General features: G+C 46.3%; 2 protein-coding genes across 2 annotated transcripts in view; both read left to right on the top strand.

The window, feature by feature from the left end:
* The first annotated feature begins 214 nt into the window (after nt 1–214).
* On the top strand, nt 215–19,711 carry LOC135814985 (exosome RNA helicase MTR4-like). Its single transcript, XM_065328195.1, has 29 exons — nt 215–408; nt 3,485–3,554; nt 4,035–4,097; nt 5,054–5,166; nt 5,690–5,750; nt 6,258–6,371; nt 7,188–7,220; nt 7,391–7,448; nt 7,873–8,096; nt 8,631–8,718; nt 9,554–9,697; nt 10,543–10,622; nt 11,126–11,236; nt 11,388–11,489; nt 11,947–12,072; nt 12,371–12,521; nt 12,975–13,087; nt 13,377–13,436; nt 13,637–13,708; nt 13,904–14,032; nt 14,641–14,751; nt 15,060–15,152; nt 15,626–15,721; nt 16,377–16,540; nt 16,817–16,925; nt 17,304–17,357; nt 18,083–18,199; nt 18,408–18,453; nt 18,751–19,711. The coding sequence occupies exons 1-29, from the start codon at nt 275–277 to the stop codon at nt 18,906–18,908; spliced, it is 2,994 nt and encodes a 997-aa protein (XP_065184267.1). The 5' UTR covers nt 215–274; the 3' UTR covers nt 18,909–19,711.
* Nucleotides 19,712–20,278: 567 nt separating this feature from the next.
* The window catches only part of LOC135814982 (integrator complex subunit 11-like), a 31,159-nt gene continuing 30,756 nt past the window's right edge, over nt 20,279–20,681 (top strand). Inside the window, exons 1-2 of the mRNA XM_065328191.1 lie at nt 20,279–20,453; nt 20,577–20,588. Coding sequence (XP_065184263.1) covers nt 20,426–20,453; nt 20,577–20,588 — 40 coding nt within the window. The 5' untranslated portion in view covers nt 20,279–20,425. The remainder of the gene's footprint in view (nt 20,454–20,576; nt 20,589–20,681) is intronic.

Genomic DNA, 20,681 nt, shown 5'->3' with positions numbered 1-20,681 from the left:
CTTGACTCAACTAATTTAATTAAAATAATAATTACTTGAAAAGTCTCAAGTGATCAAGTAGAGATTTTACATGTCAAGAGTTTACTCAGTACACAAATATCTACCCACGTGCCACAGCTAGTACTTACTTGGTCATCCAATGCACGTGATCCGGATAGCTGAGCTGATAAAAAATGTTTTACTGAAAATACGCGCAAGATAATATTGATGGAAATCGAAACTTCAAAAAATAATCCTTACCCACATCTTGATCTGAAATTGGTTGTTGGTAGCCATGGACGAACTATTTGATTGCTTCAGCTCCGATTCAGTTACACCGAGTAAGAAGAGGCCACACGGCGAGGAAGTGGAGGAGATAAATGATGAGGAACCTGTGTTGAAGAAATCTCGACCAGATGCTGCTATCAGGTAACTTTTAACTCTGCACCACACTGAAACTTCCGAACGTCTGCACTTAGAGCAGCTAAGCTGCAAAGCGCTAACTACTTGTTGAGTTAGTGCGCGAGTTATACAAGGCGGTACAGTGCGAAGTAGACGAGTGGGTAATGATTGGAACTTATTTCTGTGTAATGTGAACACTAGTGAATGGTATGAAAACGTACCTCACACTGGTCGTTTTGAATTGGCCATTCAGCGGCGGATCCAGCAATCTCTACACGGGGTTCCAGTATAATCAAAACTGAATAGCTGATACATGTACATGGACACGCATATGGTTCCAGTAGTACATTTACGAAATTTAGGGGGTTTCGCGGAACCCCTGGAACCCCTCCTGGATCCACCCCTGCCATTGGCATTGTGACATTTGTCCCATGTAGGCCGACTAATATGCGAAATTCAAGAGAACTACAGTCCATTTCAAAACTATAGACGCGCAGTGTTTTTGAAATATTTCAAATTTGGCTGGAACTTTTTGAGAATAGTTTTCGGAATATTGCTCAGGTCCGCTCCACAATTACTCTCGTATAGTTTCTAAGCGATTGGATAACAGATGCCCAATTTGGAAAATTTAAAAAAAAAAATATGCACAAAGGGATCACAGATTTTATGTGGTATAGATGCTGGCATAACGGTTTTTGCCTAGGTACGCGTCTATAGTTTTGAAATGGACTGTACAGTGTGCTCATCAATGTAGACCACCGGAGGTCAGAAGCCAGTTAGCTCTGCATCTACTAGTACACCATATAAAATCTGTCATCATGTTCTTAGTAGCAGTGATGAGGCTTCCAATTCCTGCAGCTTCATTCATAGGAACAAAAAAGGTTTCAGAGCAGACCCGCTCTTCCCATTCACTTCGGCAAAATTGCCCTCGTCAGGTATGCAATGGTGTGCAAGTTTGCAAAGGAGCAGTTAACTTATATACATGCAATTTGTTATGCTATGATGTGCTACATCGCACCCACCGTGACGTGCCAGAATCATAAAGATAATGATTAAACTAAAAAAGTGTAATACCAACAACATTTAGTCAAAGATGACAACAAAAATTCACGGTTCGCGTCAGACTTGGCTAGAGGCCGAGTTTTCCGCATCCGTAGGAACGCCACCACCCTTCAAGGATCAAGGCGCATATGCAGCTCCTAAAGCGGTGGGAGGTGAGTACTAGTAGATCAACAATGCTGGCTGGGGACTTCTGTTAGTATGACAGTTCGCTCAGTGTTACTCAACATTGCACCTAGAAAATATTACTGTGCGTTTAGTTACTCACTCTTCATATGTGGGCACTGAGGTGACATCTGGCACTAGCTGGTAATTTTGCTACATCATACACCACTGTGCATTATCTTATATTTTGTTGGATTGTGTGTGTGTGTGTGTGTGTGTGTGTGTGGTGTGTGGTGTGTGTGTGTGTGTGTGCGCGCGTGCGCGTGGGCGTAGTAGTATTAGTATTTATTCCCGTAGCTATGCAGAAGACGTTACTTCAGTAACGTCTGGCGCTAGCCAGGGTCCACACAACTTTAATTTGGTATTTGTTTGTTTGTTTGTTTGTGTCACGCCTGGCGCTATCCCGTATCTGTCCCGTACCGTACCGTACCATCAAACACAGCTGGCCACAATATTCAAATAGGGCTTTCAAATGCAAGATCATAACGTGAAGCAACTTGGAAGAATGAGTATGAATGCGAAGTGTATTGGGGAATGCATGTAGGGCGATAGCGCGGGTTCGAATCCCAGGTTATGCCTAAAAAAATGGAGAATTGAAAAATTTATAACATCCCTATGCTTTTTTTTGCCTCGGTCATCAAGGTGGTAGACGGTGTCATATTACCCTCGACCGTATCTGTCCCGTACCGTACCGTACCATCAAAGACGGCTGGCCACAAACAGCTGGCCACGATATTCAAATACTAGTAGGGCTTTCAAATGCAAGATCATAACGTGAAGCAACTTGGAAGAATTAGTATGTATGCGAAGTGTATCGGGGGATGCATGCAGGGCGATAGTGCGGGTTCGAATCCCAGGTTATGTCTTGAAAAAATAGGAGAAATGAAAAATTTATAACATCCCTATGCTTTTTTTGCCTATGTCATCAAGGCAAAAAAAGCATAGCGTAGGGCCCTGCGCTTCCAAGCTCTCTCGTTATTTTACTTGGGTATACCCAGCAGGCCTATGGACGCGTGCGTGGGTGTCTGTGTGAAAGCACTTTGGGCTTTGCGTAAAATTTTCACCACATTGTCATCTTTGACTATGTTTGTTGTTGGCATCACACTTCTTTTAGTTATCATTATCTTTATGATTCTGGCACGTCACGGTGGGTGCGATGTAGCACATCATAGCATCACTAATTGCATGTACCGGTATATAACTGCTCCTTTGCAAACTTGCACACCATTGCATATCTGATGAGGGCAATTTTGCCGAAACGTTGTAATAATTGATTGAGAAACGAGTTCGAGTTTGCAGAGTGAATGGGAAGAGAGCGGGTCTGCTCTGAAACCTTTTTCCTCATCATTTTCTGTAGACAAATCTTAAAAATGTCTTACGAACTATAAAATGGGGTATCGAATGGCTAAGAACTTTTCTTCCTGTGTTGGGCAATGTAGCAGAGGGCATTGGCCGATACTATTCTAGAAAAAAGTTCTGAAGGAATTGTGAATTCGAATCACTGCAGGAATCGTTGCAGTGAAACGTCCATTAGCAGACACCTCTCAACCAAGGACGCCTCTCAATGACACCTCTCCACGTCCAGGGTGCATTTGTTCTGTTCCAAGTGTTCTCAAACGAGTTGTGGAAGTGTTAAGTGTTGTGTAAATCCAGACGCCTGCATGTACTGGATACATAATGCCTGATGTTCAAGGTGTCCCATAGTCTAGATGTTCCACTATGTACTAGTGAAACACTGTAAGGAATCTGTGGCTTGAGTGCATTGCATCACACATAGAAGGAACTCAGAGTTACAAGGAGATGCTGGCGTTCACTTTCTTTCTATTATGTTGGGTACTAGGACTTCAAGTGTTGTGTGTGTTGTGTTTTATTGTGTCAGGGATGAGCCTGTTAGCCGAGGTACTCCCACCGTGGTGGAGATCGATACAGATCCAGGATGTACACACGAGGTATGTGACCTGTCTGCTCACTCAGTTTACTGGAAGTGCTATGCCATCATATTCGACACTGTTCTCTGCCACCCTAGCATGCACTTGTGTAAAGCCAAGTTTTCAAAACCAAGTGCATGCAGTACATGTTACACAGGCGCGTAGCACCGCCGTTGGCGGTGGTCCGGCCAGGGGGGGGGGGGGGGGGTCCCCCGGATTTTTTTGAAATTAGAGTGCAAAATCCTGCATTCTGGGCACTTTTGGCATTGTTTTACTATGGTGGTCGTGGTCGGGCGAAAAAGTGGTCCGGCCAAAGCCGGACCGGCCGGAGCGGCTGCTACGCCCCTGCATGTATAAGACCCTTTGCTTCGCCCACTGGTGGCATTCCTCCAACGGTACAATCTTAGTGTCAGGACATTCGTGTTGAGAAGTTGTCTGAATTGCCTTCGTGCTGGAATATTTGCCTTCTTGTCTTCCACTCAACTGCTGTGTTGCTAACAGGTGGCCCTCCCACCGGGAGTAATGTACACGCCGCTGATCGATGTTGCAAGAAAGCCAGCAAAGGTAACTTTGACAGTTGCTGCATGTGTGTGTGTGTGTGTGTGTGTGTGTGTGTGTGTGTGTGTGTGTGTGTGCGTGCGTGTGTGTGTGCGTGCGTGTGTGCGTGCGTGCGTGCGTGCGTGTGTGTGTGTGTGTGTGTGTGTGTGTGTGTGTGTGTGTGCACGTGTGTGTGTGTGTGTGTGTGTGTGCATGTGTGTGTACGTGCGCTCGTGCGCGTGCGTTTGTGCGTGTAATTTCTCGTGGGAAGTGAAAATCCTCATATTTAACAGGTGCTTTCTGTCCTGATCCACGCTTATTTTCCCATTTGCGTGTTTTCCCTGAATCACCCAACATGTGAATTGTGTTCCCAGTGTAATGACCATGGGTACAAGAGTTCGTCGACTTGCCTTCTCGCAACACGGCGGGTGAGGCTCCGCTGGCTAGATTTAGTTGACTGGGAATGTGTACTCCGCTGTGCAGATATTACTGCCTCGTGCTAAATCCCCAGAAGCCATTGCGCACGCCTTTGTATTGTAACTTTCCACATGTGTAGCTGCTGAGTGAGTTCCATCTTATAGGGGATTCACACACACGGAAAAATCCCATGGCTATAAGACGCGCATGCGTAGATCTTGTCTTTGACGAGTACTCTGAACCCTAGTTGTACGAGTGCATCACAACTTGCATTTTCAGACAGTACCCATCGGAAAATCGTGCATGGCGAATGCAAGATACAGTACAGAATGTACTACAAAAATGCAGTACAGATTATTTTTTTAATTTCCCCGCCACAAGGTCATGGCCAAACGTGCGGCCAAGGGAAAACTGACCACGGGTGTGAACGGCCCCACTCCGTTGACCGAAGGTCTGAACTTTTACCTTGTCCCGTGACCTCGGGTTTACCCGTGTGTGTGAATCCCCTATTAAACTACACTGGCTCTCCCCTGTTGCCTGGTGTACGGTTGTGTTCTCTGCTGCAGGAGTACAAGTTTGTACTTGACCCGTTTCAGCGCGAGGCAGTCAAGTGCGTAGAGAACAACCAGTCGGTGCTGGTGTCCGCGCATACGTCGGCAGGGAAAACTGTCGTAGCAGAGTAAGAGATTTCTGCTCGTTATAACTGTACATGATTTGTTTGGGTTTTTTGTTACAAAAGCCACGGCTCAAGAAGAATGAGAGCATGTGGTGACGAGGCCCTGGAGCTCAGCCGATGGAATGAATAACACCAGAAAATAATGACCTTTGAAGAGAATGACGGAAAAAGCCAGAGCCGATGCACTGGTATTAAAAATTCAGATACAGTGTGGGAAGGTCCGCAGAATGTACGAACTGGTAGAAATGAAGAGCTATGTTAGTTTGGCAGGGAGCTGATTAAGTGAGGTGAGCACGTGCAAGAGAGAGAGGGAGAGAGAGAGAGAGAGAGAGAGAGAGAGAGAGAGAGAGAGAGAGAGAGAGAGAGAGAGAGAGAGAGAGAGGAGAGAGGGAGAGAGAGAGGGAGAGAGAGAGGGAGAGAGAGAGAGAGGCAGCGAGAGACAGCGAGAGACAAGTAATTGGGTGAGTTTGTGTGTATATAAACTTACTAAAGTGCTTTCCTTTCCTTTGCTGATATTATTGTGTAGGTATGCGGTGGCAGTGTCCTTACGTGATCATCAGCGTGTTATCTACACAACACCTATTAAGGTACTGTGGTACTGTTGTATTCTGTTGCCATACTCGGCTGCCTGTGTGTGACCTAGTGTGGAGTCGCCCAGTTGTAAATGAGCTACACTGTTCACTGCTTGGTGCTTGACCTACCGTCAGTATGGCATGCTTTGCCGATTGTGCTATCCAATACATATGGTAGCACAGCCTTTCCGCGTGCCTACAGAAACTACTCTACAGTCTTCGCTGGCACACCCCTAACCATGGGTGGTCAGCTATACGCGTAGAGTACATTATACTCGTTTATATCAGCTGTATTCCTAATCTTGAGGGCTGAAACCTGCAGCATTGTCTTCACCTTGATACCATTAGCTCTCTCTCTCTCTCTCTCTCTCTCTCTCTCTCTCTCTCTCTCTCTCTCTCTCTCTCTCTCTCTCTCTCTCTCTCTCTCTCTCTCTCTCTCTCTCTCTCTCTCTCTCTCTCTCTCTCTCTCTCTCTCTCTCTCTCTCTCTCTCTCTATCTACCCTCTGTTGTTGTTTGACTCAGGCATTAAGCAACCAGAAGTATCGTGAGCTGTACGAGGATGTACAGGACGTGGGACTGATGACGGGTGATGTCACCATCAATCCGTCCGCCTCCGTTCTGGTCATGACAACCGAGGTAGGCAGTGTACCCGCAACCAGCTTTGAGGCAGTACAGTGGTCGATGAATGCTGATTTATTCACACCGGCCATATGATGAATAGAGTTCTTACAGCTTCTTGGCCAACTGAAGAGAGTTCAGGCTGTCTCAGCTGTGGTGCAGGCTCTAAGACCCTATCCTAGTGAAATTTTACTATTCTCCAGTTCACAAGATAGCAGGTCAACATGACTCATGAGTCAATAGCTCGTGGCGCTCCAATCAACATTTCGTTCTATTTATCCTGGGTGAAATGAAAAGAAACCCCAGACCACCTCTACTGGACTGGTGTTGTGATTGGTGTTTACTCCGTGTGTGTGTGTGTGTGTGTGGCGTGGTGTGTGTGTGCGTGCGTGTGCGTGTGTGTGTGTGTGTGTGTGTGTGTGTGTGTGTGTGTGTGTGTGTGTGTGTGTGCGTGTATGTGTGTGTGTGTGCCACTGTATCCATTCGCCATGAATCTGACTCTTTGCGATGTGATGTTTGTCGCCGCTCTTTCCGCTCTCGTTCTGGTTTGAGCCGTCATCACTGTGACCGTGCGAAACGGATGTCACGTGCAGCCAGGAACAACTGCCGTCATGAATGCGAGCATTGCGAAAGACGGTTCTCAAGGCCACAGGACTTGCAACGCCATGCCAAATATTGTTGACTTTGCGATTTCTCTCTCTTCTCTTCTCTCTTCTTGTCGTTGTCTCCCGCTTCTGGGAGCGGCGTGGCCCGATAGGGTAGCTGTACATAGTAGTAGTAGTGTGTGTGTGTGTGTGTGTGTGTGTGTGTGTGTGTGTGTGTGTGTTCTTGCAGATTTTGCGTAGTATGTTATACCGTGGTTCTGAGGTAAGATGATGATTGGTGCTTGTCTCTACATAGTGTACATGAACTGGTTCCTGGTCTTGATGTTCTCCTTTATCCACAATGGTGTGTTGAACTGGAAATTAAATTATAGATTGCATTCTGATTTCCATGGAATCCGTTTGATGTGTCATTTTAAAATTGTTATGTTTTAGGTGATGAGAGAGGTCGGCTGGGTTATCTTTGATGAAATCCACTACATGCGTGATGCCGGTGAGTTCTTGTGCTCGGTTTAGCACGTCGTCGTTGGACTGTTTGCTTTGCTGTTGCTTTCTGCTTTGGTATTCCTGTTGAGTCCCCACTCTTTGTCCTGGTAGAGGTGCCTGACCCTGTCGTCAGTATGGCATGCTTTGCCGCTTGTGCTATCCAACACACATGGTAGCACAGCCTTTCCGCGTGCCTACAGCAACTGCTCTATAGTCTTCGCTGGCACACCCCTGACCATGGGTGGCCAGCTATACGCGTAGAGTACATGGCTGCTCTAGCAATTTGGAAATTCCTGCAATTGTGTTCAGTACATGATTGTATAGCAGCTTTTACTTGGATACACCCATGGTGTGTTGCAATAGTTAGACCCTGCGAACTTCCTCCATAGTAATGCCAACTACTCTTTCGTGCGCTTTGTACTGACTTGTAGAGCGTGGTGTTGTCTGGGAAGAGACCCTAATCTTGCTGCCTGACAATGTTCATTACGTCTTCTTGTCGGCAACGATACCGAATGCCCGTCAGTTTGCGCAGTGGATTGTGCACCTTCACAAACAGCCATGCCATGTTGTGTATACTGACTACCGACCCACACCGCTGCAGCACTACATCTTTCCAGCGGGCTCTGACGGTCTCTACCTTGTTGTCAACGAGAGGGTATGCTATTGTTGGGTGATTTTGATGATTGCTGTTGCGGCTACAACTGTTATTGTGGCTGTTGATATTTACGGTGCTTTACTAACTTTCCAGTACTGATGCATGATAAGCTAGCTCACTATGAGGCATCCCACAACCATTGTGTCATTGGCTGGTGTCTGACACATCCCTCAGCATGGCATGCTTTGCCGCTTGTGCTATCCGACACATGGTAGCACAGCCTTTCCGCGTGCCTACAGAAACTGCTCTATAGTCTTCGCTGGCACATCCCTGATGATGGGTGGTCAGCTATACGCGTAGAGTACAATGAATATGATAAGTATTCCTGCAGTTTGCTTGATGTTCCAAACTAAGGCTTAGTCTTGCCTCAGCGAAAACATGTTCAGGCCTATATTTTTTTGTGGGTGCACTGGTATTAACATGTGCTCCTGATGTTGTTAGAGAGAGAATTCTTATGCAGGTAGCCGTTCATCATTGTGCTTTTGGCACATGCGCAATTTTGCTATCCTCTTCTGTTTGTGTTTTACCAAAAAGAACGAGTTCCTGGAGGACAATTTTGCGAAGGCAATGGGATTCATCAAGGATGCTGGCAGCTCTGGTGGAGGCATGTCCGGTGGTCGAGGTACGGTGCTGGTATCGTGTGACTGGTGCCCTTGCTTTGCTGTGTGTGAGGTTCTGTGAGTGCCCTTGCTTTGCTGTGTGTGAGGTTCTGTGAGTGCCCTTGCTTTGCTGTGTGTGAGGTTCTGTGAGTGCCCTTGCTTTGCTGTGTGTGAGGTTCTGTGAGTGCTCTTGCTTTGCTGTGTGTGAGGTTCTGTGAGTGCCCTTGCTTTGCTGTGTGTGAGGTTCTGTGAGTGCCCTTGCTTTGCTGTGTGTGAGGTTCTGTGAGTGCCCTTGCTTTGCTGTGTGTGAGGTTCTGGTGCCTACTCACATGTAAATGTAGGTGGTCAGTTGCACTTCCCGATGAACTTGCATTGATTTTTGAATTACAGTGCTACTTTGTACTACTGTTGGTATGCAATGTGGTTCGTAGCTGACCCTTGGACTCTGAGGCTCCCTTTGAGGCTCCCGTTGAGGCTCTATTATATCCCTGCTGAAATTCGGACAGTCTGATAGTTAAATAATGAAGTATCACGGCATAAATTCAGTCATTTCTTGCTCCACGCATCCCTCAGCATGGCATGCTTTGCCGCTTGTGCTATCCAACACATAATGATGGTAGCACAGCCTTTCCGCATGCCTACAGCAACTGCTCTATAGTCTTCGCTGGCACACCCCTGACCATGGGTGGTCAGCTATACGCGTAGAGTACATGCATGGCAGGTTTCGTAGCCATCCTGATTTTCATGATCCCCTGGTGTTGAATAGTACTGTATGGCAGTGTTAACGCTGTACCTGTATGCATTCAGCGGAACGCAGTACGTGTATGATGTGATCTAACACTGTTTGCTGTGTTTTAGGTGGTGGTGGCGGCGGGGCTAGCATCAATCGGTTGATCCAGATGATCATGGAGCGCTCCTTCCAGCCAGTCATCATCTTCAGCTTCAGCAAGAAGGAATGTGAAACGTATGCACTGCAGCTCTCTAAGCTAGACTTCACGACAGGTGAGTAGGGTACCGGTAATGGTTCGCCTGGAGCAAATGTGCTAGTTAGCCCCAGTTCCATGTACATGTACATTGAAGTACTAACTTTCCAGCACTGATGCATGACAAGCTAGTTCGCTGTTAGGCATCCCACAACCATTGTGTCATTGGCTGGTGTCTGACACATCCCTCAGCATGGCATGCTTTGCCGCTTGTGCTATCCAACACATAATTATGGTAGCACAGCCTTTCCGCATGCCTACAGAAACTGCTCTATAGTCTTCGCTGGCACATCCCTGATGATGGGTGGTCAGCTATACGCGTAGAGTACAATGAGTATGATAAGTATTACTGCAGTTTGCTGGATGTTCCAAACTTATGCACATCGTCACTCATATTCTCTCGTTTGCCTTGCTTGATGCTAGTGAGATGGCGGTACGTATGTTTAGTAGGCCTAACGTTTAGTGAATGGGTGTAGTGTTAATACTGTATACCTCTGCTTATGGATTGGGTACACCACATTGCTGCTCAGTGCTGTGACAAGTATGCTCTCGCCAGTACCCGTCAACTGACAAGGTGTGACGAATCGTGTGTGTGTGTGTGTGTGTGTGTGTGTGTGTGTGTGTGTGTGTGTGTGTGTGTGTGTGTGTGTGAGCGTGCGTGCGTGCATGCGTGTGTGCGCACATGCGTGCTGGGGTAGGATATCAGTCACACAATGTGTCCGTACACACATATTCCCCATATTCACCTCCTATTGACAGCTGGAACACTCTTTCTGCTTCAGCCGGTACTGGTAGGTTTGTGAATAGATTCCTCGCTCTGATCTCCATCTGCACACCTGCGCATGTGTTCATTGTGCTGTTTAGAGGACGAGAAGAAGCTTATCTCTGAAGTGTTTAACAATGCGATGGATACGCTCAGCGATGAAGACAGAGCAATACCACAGGTAGGAGCACTGCCGCCATGTCTAAGGATGACGAATAGCACTGGCTATGACCAATCACTATGGACTAAGTACCATTGAGTCAATTTCTTGTTTTACTCTCAAGATGGCGACATGAATATCACAATATTTGGCTGACTCTAGCAACACAGACAATTTCCTGCGTAAGTTCAGCACGCACGGGTTGTGATATGCTAAAGCTACAGGAGTCCGCTGGCAGTCAAATATCTCGACATGTTTGACAAGGATTGAAATAGATTATTGGAATGAAGGTTGGACTGATATGTAGATACGTGAGTATTGAGTGCTGGGTATTTCGGGAAGTGCAATACGTGTACAAGCCGTAGCTGGTCAGCTGTTATAGCTGTGTTGTGGGTGGCCTATGTGTATAATACCTGGTGGGTGGAGATTTTTATTCTGAGTTCTTGTTCTTGTTCTTGTTCTTGCTGCTGCTGCTGCTGCTTGCTGTTGCTACATGTATGTGTGCGTTTGTGTGCGCTGTACAGGTCGATAATCTGTTGCCGCTTTTGAGGCGTGGCATTGGCATTCATCACGGAGGTCTGCTGCCTATTCTCAAGGAGACAATTGAGATTCTGTTTGGCGAAGGGCTTCTAAAGGTAACCATTGCTGTGTGGTCAACCATCCATGTGTTAGCTCTGTCTGAGAACAGTTCTCTCACTACTTTCTCTTGTTAATGCATTCCTCTATCATGGTGTCCCTATCGTATAGTCTTCATGTCACCGTTGCACTTTTTACTTGTCTCTTTAGGCGCTCTTTGCTACAGAAACCTTTGCTCTTGGCTTGAACATGCCTGCACGGACGGTTGTTTTCACTGCCATTAGAAAATTTGATGGCCGGGACTTCCGCTATGTAAGTTACAGTGGCATTCATGTACATGTATTCCAGATGTCTGTTGTTTGTTTGTTTAGCTCTTTTTTTTACTTCACCATAGGCACAGGCAAAATCTGCCTTCTCACTGGGCGTATTGCGACAGATGTGTGTTCATATGCTGCTTTTGCTAGTCAGTGTTTTGTTCATGGATTTCACATTTGTGTATGCGTTTTCATGATGCCTGCTTTGTAGTCGAGCTGAACAAGGCACCCCGTGCAGGATTGTACTTATGCAAAATGTGTTACCGATGTGAGCGTTATTTGCAGTTACATGTACCGGCCTGCACCAAGGTTTGTGGCACAGTCTTGTGTACTGTGGCTCCCGTACTATTGGTTGTGCATGAGTGGCTTGTAGTTATTGTTATCTTCCTGGTCACTTAGACTGTACATGCACATGTACTGCTGGTGCTGGTGCCTCTGATACTGGTATCCTACAGGTTACTGGCGGCGAGTACATTCAGATGAGTGGTCGCGCTGGTCGACGTGGCTTGGACGACAGAGGCATTGTCATGATGATGGTGGACGAGAGAATGGAACCTGAAATTGGAAAGAGTTTGCTCAAGGTGGGTGCTGATCTGATCTCTACATGTACGGTGTGAATTGATTTGTACTTTACGCATTCGCTTTCTACAGTAAAACCTGGTTAAAAGCAGTCTCAGTCTCGGTCTGCTTTGCCTTTTGGTTCCTGGTCTAGTATGCCTATTCGGATTGTCATTGAGATTGTATGCCATACATACTCTACAGTCTACACGTGTATATTTATTATTTATCTCCTTTTACTGAGTTTAGTAAGTTTTTACATTGCTGTCTTGTGTTGAGTTGGTCTTTATCTTTTATTTGTCATGAATTCTCTGTTGCTAGGGCTCTTCGGATCCGCTGAACAGTGCGTTTCGCCTGACGTACAACATGGTGCTGAACCTGCTGCGAGTGGAGGAGATCAATCCCGAGTACATCCTGGAGAGGAGCTTCTACCAGTTTCAGAACAGCACCGCCATTCCTGGCATGGAGGATGGTACGCAGGCCAGCATGATGCCACTTGCCTACTTACTGTTGGCATATACATGATAATAATGGTGGACTCGCGTGGTGGTAAAGAGTCTAAAGACACATCTGGCGAAATGGTGATAACTACACCAGGTGTGTCCGCACCACCATATGAGTCCAACACAAGTACAGCTGTAGTGGAGTCTTCAACTGCACATACAATGTCATAACTATGCACTTTATAGGTATGCTACAGTGCTGGCTAACGACATTCAGAAATGTCCTTGGGTGCAGAGCCAACACTTGTATCTGGTCACATTGCTGACGGCAAGAGTTCATAACCCCATGGGGGTTATGAACTCTTGCTGACGGTTATACATGTATAGTTGTGTACAGTCATATAGGATGGTACTGGAAATCCTGAAGCCTAACTATTAAACTATGTGCAACTTCTTTTCTGTGCTATTTCCTGGTACATCAGAACTGGCAGCCGTGAAAAAGCAGGTGTCTGCGATGGTTGTCCCCGAGGAGCAAGGCATCATGTCGTTCTACAACCTCCGCCAGCAATTAGACAGGGCGACTACTGAGATTCACGTAAGCTGGATTTCGTACACTGGAGTTTTCGCTGGAAAGGAAATCTGCTCGAACACCTGGGCTAGAAAGGCATATGAGCAAGAGCTGGCTGCATCCAAGTGCTGTTCTGTTCTGTGATGTCTGCTCTCTGTCTGTAATAGCTCACTCTGCAAAGGTTTTGTGGCCATCGAGTCGGGAGCTGTCTTGGTGGTCAAGTTGTAGTCTCTTACACTATAGTATACCTTCTTGCCAGACCTCAGGCAGAGTATTTGTCAAAACCTGCCTTTTTCTTCTTCTCTTTTCTTTTTAGGAAATTGTAACTCAGCCGCAGAATATTTTGACATTCTTGCAACCAGGCCGCATGGTGAAGGTGAGTGAGATGGTTTTGGACTTGGCCTGCTCAGTTTGTTCCCTGTCTGCATATTAGCTATTCGTTTGTTTTGCAGTGAGTGCATGGTCCCTAAACCTAGCCGTGTGTCTGGGTCGGACTGTGTGTGCGTGCATGTATGTGTATGACTGTGTGTGTGTGGGTGTGGGTGTGTGTGTCAATATGTGATTTATCTTCTTTAGGTAAAGCATGATGAGGATGACTTTGGCTGGGGTGCTGTCGTCACTTTCCAGAAGGATGTAGCCAAGACCAAGGTAGGTGTGCATTCTAATTCAGTTTTTTCACCATACAATGTGTCCCTGAAATTGTTCAGCTCAAAGTGGTTCTGCATGAGGAAGTTACTGGATAAAACTTGATCACTTTAGAATTACCAATTTATCATGGCCCCGATTGTGTGTAGGAGTCTTGATTGTAGTGCAATGTGCACTGTGGTTTGTTGTTGTCTGCAGGGTTCTGAGGAAGTACAAGGCTCAGTGTATGTGGTTGATGTGTTGCTGCATTGCGCCACCGAGTCCACTCAGAATGCCGGCACCATGCTTCCCAAGCCCTGTCCCAAAGGCGATGCCGGTCAACTTGTGGTGAGGACGAGCAGAGATAGATAGATAGAGAGAGGGAGGGAGAGATGGAGATAGAGATAGAGAGAGAGTGTGTGTGTGTGTGTGTGTGTGCGCGTGTGTGTGTGTGTGTGTGTGTGTGTGTGTGTGTGTGTGTGTGTGTGTGTGTGTGTGTGTGTGCGTGTGTTTGTGTGTGTGTGTGTGTTTCTGTCTACATGAGAGCTGTCCTCAATCCAACCCAGCTGCACAGGTCAATCCTGTTTTACATACAACAGGTACAGAGGAAGCTTGGCTGTCGTGGTGGTCATAGTGATCATCTCAGCCGTAACTGTCACCTGGTGATCACGTTGAGCATGTTAGCTCAGAGTTGTAACTAAGTGTCCTCTCTACCTGCTGTATTCACATGCTCCACCTCTCGGTGTTGAGTACACTACATTTAGTGGGGTACTCCACTTGTGCTGGTCCTGTAAAAAACTTGACTAATTTCAAGTAATTTGTGTCAAGTGTATGTGTGTGTGTATGTGCATGTGTGCGTGCATGTGCATATTATGTGTGCATATGTGTGTGTCCTTGTGTGGATGGGCTTGTCCATGACTTTTGGTAACCATTGTTGTTTTCCTGTTGCTGTCCAGGTTGTACCCATTCTGCTCTCACTCATTCAAGAGATCAGTACAGTTCGAGTGTACCTGCCCAGAGATATCAGACAGCAGCTGGTGCGGACCAATGTCCTCAAGTCCATTCAGGTGTGTTCATGAGCATCAGCGCCGCCACTGCAGATCATTCTAAGTTGTTTATTTAAATCTGGGTGTTTGCACTCCCTCACCCGGTGTGCTGTGATGAGTGTGGCTAACGTTATACCAGTCCCCTTGCTTGTAATGATACACGTCATGTGGCAGACTGGTAGTACTGTAAAGCGGGTTATTTAACGATGAAATACCTTTGGCAAGTAGTTCTGTACTATCGGTGATGAACTACCCTGCAACTCACAGTGCTGGCTGTGCTATTTTTGTTCGTCGTAATCCTATTCTCTCTTCATCTCCATGGTGTGCAGGATGTTTTGCAGCAATTCCCCAAAGGTCTTCCGCTCCTGGATCCGGCTGATGATATGCAGATCAAGGACAACAGCTTTCAGCACCTCATCAAGGTACTGCTCCTACCTGCCTGCCTGTGTGCCTGCCTAGTTGCTGGTGTACTACTGCAGAAAGTGTCTTGCAACATTCTGGAAAGAAACCCTGAACGACTCTGGTGTTTCCGCTATGTTTTGAAGAGCATTCCATTTAGCGACTGCACCGGCAGTGGGTAGTGCTGCTAGTAGGCATATATGGCAGAGGATGCTCTCTATCTACTTCAAGTACTGTCGTTTCACAAATTTTCGGTGTACTTTTTTTCGGTACTTCTGGTGCATCTGTTTCAGACCTAAAATTTCAATACACCGAGCAAACTCTAACACACATAATCCAATAGGGAACTTCTTCTCTGTACCTAAAATTTCTGTTCACCTAACCTGGCCTTTTGCCCTCATACCGAAAAAAATGCGCACAGAAAATTTCTGAAATTAGAGTATTCATAATTATGTCAAGTATCCTAGTACATTCGTTGCATGTCTTTCTTCTCCAGAAATACGACACGTTGAAGGATCGTATCCGATCTCACCCTCTTCGAAAGCACAAGGATCTGGATACACTCTATGCCAAATGCAAGGACAAGATGGATGTAAGTCGTGATTGGGCTGGCATTCAAGAATTGGCCAAAGCCTGTCTTTGTCTTTCATTTGGCAGGACTGTAATTCTCAGTACAGCTGAAGTGTTTGGCAGTAGAGAATCTTTGAACACCTCTGGCACCCACACACAGATGCACATGAACATGCCTGCTCGCACACATGCACACGCGCGCGTCTACGGTACAACACACAAGCTCTTTTCCATCAGTTCTTCAATAATACGGGTACATGTACCTGTGTACTTCACCACCCTGGATTGGTATGGTCTGTGTCATCCTCTCAATGACTCAGTTGTGTGCAGCATTTCTCTGTAACAAAGCCTTCCACAGACTAGTGTTCTCTGGTTACCTCTTGTATTTGCAAACATACATAATTCCAACTGATGAAAGAGTTCAGACCAACGGTGACTTGAATAAAATTAATTAAAACTGTGACTCAGTATGAAGTTGAAGACACCACTGCAGCTGTACTTATGGTTGATAAATATGGTGAACTGATGGTGGTGGTGGTGAGAAGGAGAGCTCTGTGCCAGAACTTTGCAGCCTAGAGAGCTTGTGTGGGCAGGCGTGTGTTTACCGCCATACTGCCAGGTGTGACTCAGTAATTCCGGAAAATCTATCCTTTCTGATTCGCTTTGAATCTGCTCAGGTGTTGGAGCGAGTCAAGTCCCTGCAGAAGGAGATCAAGCGTGCTCAGACTATCCTGCAGATGGGCGAGCTGAAGAATATGAAGAGAGTTCTGAGACGGCTCGGCTATGCATCTGCGAGTGATGTCATTGAAGTGAAGGGTCGAGTGGCGTGCGAGATCAGCAGGTCAGTCACAGCACGTGTTGAATTGTTCTGTTGCATTGTACTGGACAGTGACTGCTGGAATACACAGGCTGTGGGTTGAGGTTTACTTGCAACGTGTGTGGCGCTGCTGTTGTACTGAACATGTGCAGTGAACTAGCAAATTGCCTGTTGTGTGTGTGAGTGCGTGCGTGCGTGTGTGGAATTTGCATGCAGAATGTAATGTATGAATGTTTGTTGTGTGTGTATGTGTGTGTGTGTGTGTGTGTGTGCATGTTTCTGTTACTGTAACTGTTGCAGCTGTGATGAGCTTGTTTTGACAGAGCTGCTGTTCAACGGTGCCTTTAGTGAACTGTCCGCTGAGCAAGTCACTGCGCTTCTCAGCTGCTTTGTTTACGATGAACGTTCGGTAAGTACTTGCTGAGTGTTGTACATGTACCAGGTAGAATCTGTCACACATTGACCAGTACAGTATTCGTTGGGATCATTGAGGTTGTCCTTGCCAGTACTGACTCGCTACCGTCTAGCGTGTTTATATTGAACCTGAAGGGGAATTTCTAGTTGGCCACTGTGATGGGTTAGTAGTGACCCAGTGGGAGGTTTCAACGTGCTCATGCCACCACAAGACAAGCTTGAGTATTGACTGGGTACGAAATGGAACTGAATATGCGCTGATCTTATCCATGAGTTCTATCGTCCCACTCAGCCGCCTGCACTTTCTTTGCTGAATCCCTCGCTCACACGCTCCTTCTCTTTCCTATCTGCCTGTGTGCTATCCACCGAATAGAAAGAGACTAAGGAGCCGCATCCCGACTTGCAAGCACCAGCAAAGTTACTCAAGGTATGTGTGTGTGTCCGTGTGTGTGTGTGTGTGTGTGTGTGTGTGTGTGTGTGTGTGTGTGTGTGTGTGTGTGTGTGTGTGTGTGTGTGTGTGTGTGTGTGTGTGGTGTGTGTGTGTGTGTCTCTCACATTGTGATCCAGCACTGGGCTTGGTCAGTGTGAATTGTGGCAGATTAACGTTACTCCTTGCTGCTTATGCCCTCAATCAACAATTTCAGGTAGGGCCTGTGACCTGTGGATGACTCAATGCATGAAGTACAGAACTGTCCACACAAGTTCAACATGGAGACGAGAACACAAACCAGTAAACCAGCCCGATTTCTACGACAACAAAATGTTGATGACCAGAGTTGCATATCAGGAAACATTGTGGCGTGTGCTGAATTGATGTGTGTAACCTCTCAATTGGCAAAGCTGGAGTTTCACGAAAACCTTCCTTTTACCATATCGCTAAGAACTGGCTCGAGTTGTTGGCCGGAGACACAGAGTGTTGAAACTAACTTGAAACGCTACACTTTGAATTCACATCCAAGTTTTTCACCATTTGTGTTAGCGACTCCACACCCATTGCGAATATCTTGAAGTTTCTCAGCCATGTTCTTTCCCCTACTTGTGCGTGCAGTGGTTGCTAGCCAATGATGCCATACGGGTTGTTAGCCAATGATGTCATACGGGATCATACCTGGGCGTTTGTTTTTTGTTTTTTTGCTTTACACCTATACGCAGGACACTGCACGCCACATAGCACGTATCAAGAAAGAGTGCAAGATTGACGTTGATGAGGATGAGTATGTGCAGGGCTTCAAGATGGCCATGATGCCCGTCGTCTTTGCCTGGTGCCAGGTAGGAGACAGTCAGTGACAGTCGGTGTGATGGGTGTTGTGTGTGTATTGGAGCAGTGGTACGCGTGCCTTTCCATGACTGGGTTTGTGTGGAGTTTTGTTTTGCAGCAAACTACAATTCAAGTGTCAGCTCAAGAGGACTAAGTGCGAAATTCTGTGATATGGGCTAATGGATGTCACTCTGTGTCTCTCTGCGTTGTGTTTATCAGGGTGCGCAGTTTCTGCAGGTATGCAAAATGACAGAAGCCTTCGAAGGTGAGTGGAAGACGATTTTTCCTGTTGTGGCCATTGTGTGCAGAGTAGAGCGAATAGGTGCTGTTGAAGAGTACTTTCTCGAGACCCTGCACAGCCTCCCCCTCCACTTTCTTCTTTATCTTTTCCGTTTAGATTGCTGCTCATAATTCAGGAGCTCATATTTCACTGTTTTCACCAATTTCAGAAATACAGTGGTGAATTCGGCAAAATACACTGTATGCCCACCCAGAAATACAAATGCTTTTGTAGCTGACAGTTGCTGTTGCTGGCGCTGTTTTCTCTCTTTGTGTATGCTAGGGAGTATTATTCGCTGCTTCCGGCGCTTGGAAGAGGTGCTGCGGCAAGTGGCACAGGCCGCCAAGGTTGTCGGCAATCAAGCTCTGGAGGAGAAGTTCCTGCTGGGCATCAAGCTTCTCAAGCGTGACATTGCTTTTGCTGCCAGCCTGTACCTATAGGTCAGCAGCAGGTGGCCTTGAGCTGATCATGTGCAGACGACTGTACTTGTAGCTGCACACCCAGTGAAGAAGAACCAACTGAATGATTATCAATTTGAAGTGCAATTGATTGAATCTGTTGCTTTCAGTTATCCTCCTGGCCCCCAGTGGTCCACCGACCAACATCATACTGATATCCTACCTTGCCCTGGATCTGGTTTAGATCAGGCTCGCTGTCGGTTTGACTGACTGGCATACTTGCAAGTGAAGCCGTGGCTGGTTTGACTTCCACCTAGCTGATCTGCATCTTTGTACCTTGTTTGCCTGAATTGATTTGGTACCATTCAGAAAAGTACACATCATTACTTAGCAGCAAACCAGCTGAATGTGCAATGGCCGGCCCCGGCTTCAGGAGTTCGATGTGGCCTGACACCTTAGCAGAGCAGTTTGACTCCGCTGTCAGATCTAGGCTCTTTCTTGCCTTGCATTCAACTTTCTCATACTCTACGTCTCCACACTTCTTCCGCCATCGTCTTGAATCCTGGCTTCGTCATGTATTTATGAATTATTTTGCATCCATCGGCTGTTTCAACTTTCAGCTGCCCCCCCCCCCCCACATACACACTTTCTCAGTGTCTACACAACTTTCTACACACATTTCTACTTTGCCAGACTTCAATAGCTGGCGAAATACGCTGCTATTGCATTGGCGTCTCGCCTGCACGCACGCCTGCACATGCAGATGTTCATGTACTTAGTGAATACTATAATGGTTTTCGTCATTGCATTGGTACAATTGAAATTTGAAACAGCGGTCAAAACTATCCTCCGTCTTTGTTGAGATGATTGTTCGTATGAACCAGTCCACGGTGTGCAGTTGTGCAGCTTTGGCCACAGAGCTGTAACTACTGTGCTCCCTTGTTCTGTGAAGTTCAATGGATGTGAATGTGTTGACATGCACTACTGTTCTGCAACATGATAATCACCAGGTGAATACGAGTAGCTCGGCATTGGCACATTGGGATGTGTCTGTCATCCGCACTGCTGCTTATTTACGGTGATGAGATCGATCATGGCAAATTCCAAATTAACATACAACTCCCTGCAAACAACACAGTAGTATGTGTACAATGTCACCAAGAGAAAAAATTGATAAGCTTTCTATCTGGTTTTACTCTTCTGATGATGTTGTTGGTCGCTTGCTGTCAACTAACAAGTACAGCGGTAGCGCTGTAAAAAAATTCCGAAACCAACAGCAACGGATGACGATGACGGCATCAAGACGCAGTTGGCAAAGTAATACCGGCGGTAGTTGCATGCATATGCATGCATGACCTCGTTATCTTCTATTTCCAGGTCCCTTTCGATTTTTCAATTTTCACACACTAAATTACATGAACAGTTGTAGACAAGACAACTTTATGATAAAGGTTTGACGAAATTGTAGGCAAGAGTACTGTTGTTATCACAGAGAACGTACAGAATGATCATGTTTATAAACTGAAAGGACGAATCAGCTGTGTTGCTAGAGAAGAGTTATGGCAGAAATTCGTGCCACACCGCTAGGTTGGTGTTTTGTGTTGTCTGCTGAAGTGGTTATGGCTTGGAACAAGATATTGCTTATCGCTTTGCTGTGTGCTTTGTAACCCCGGCCTCTGTGATGTGTGTGCATTCCATACATCCAACCAGGTGCTGGGCAAGGTCAGTGGAGTCTAAGTGTATTCTCTCCTGATTGTTTTCTTTGAATGAATTTAATGAGTTTCGTTTGAATTGAAAAGTAAACAAAAATGTTAT

Source organism: Sycon ciliatum, chromosome 4 (genome assembly GCF_964019385.1).
Source record: "Sycon ciliatum chromosome 4, ocSycCili1.1, whole genome shotgun sequence".
NCBI classification, from domain to species: domain Eukaryota; kingdom Metazoa; phylum Porifera; class Calcarea; order Leucosolenida; family Sycettidae; genus Sycon; species Sycon ciliatum.
The sequence above is the reverse complement of the archived record's forward strand: the minus strand, read 5'-3'. Positions and strand labels throughout refer to the sequence as shown.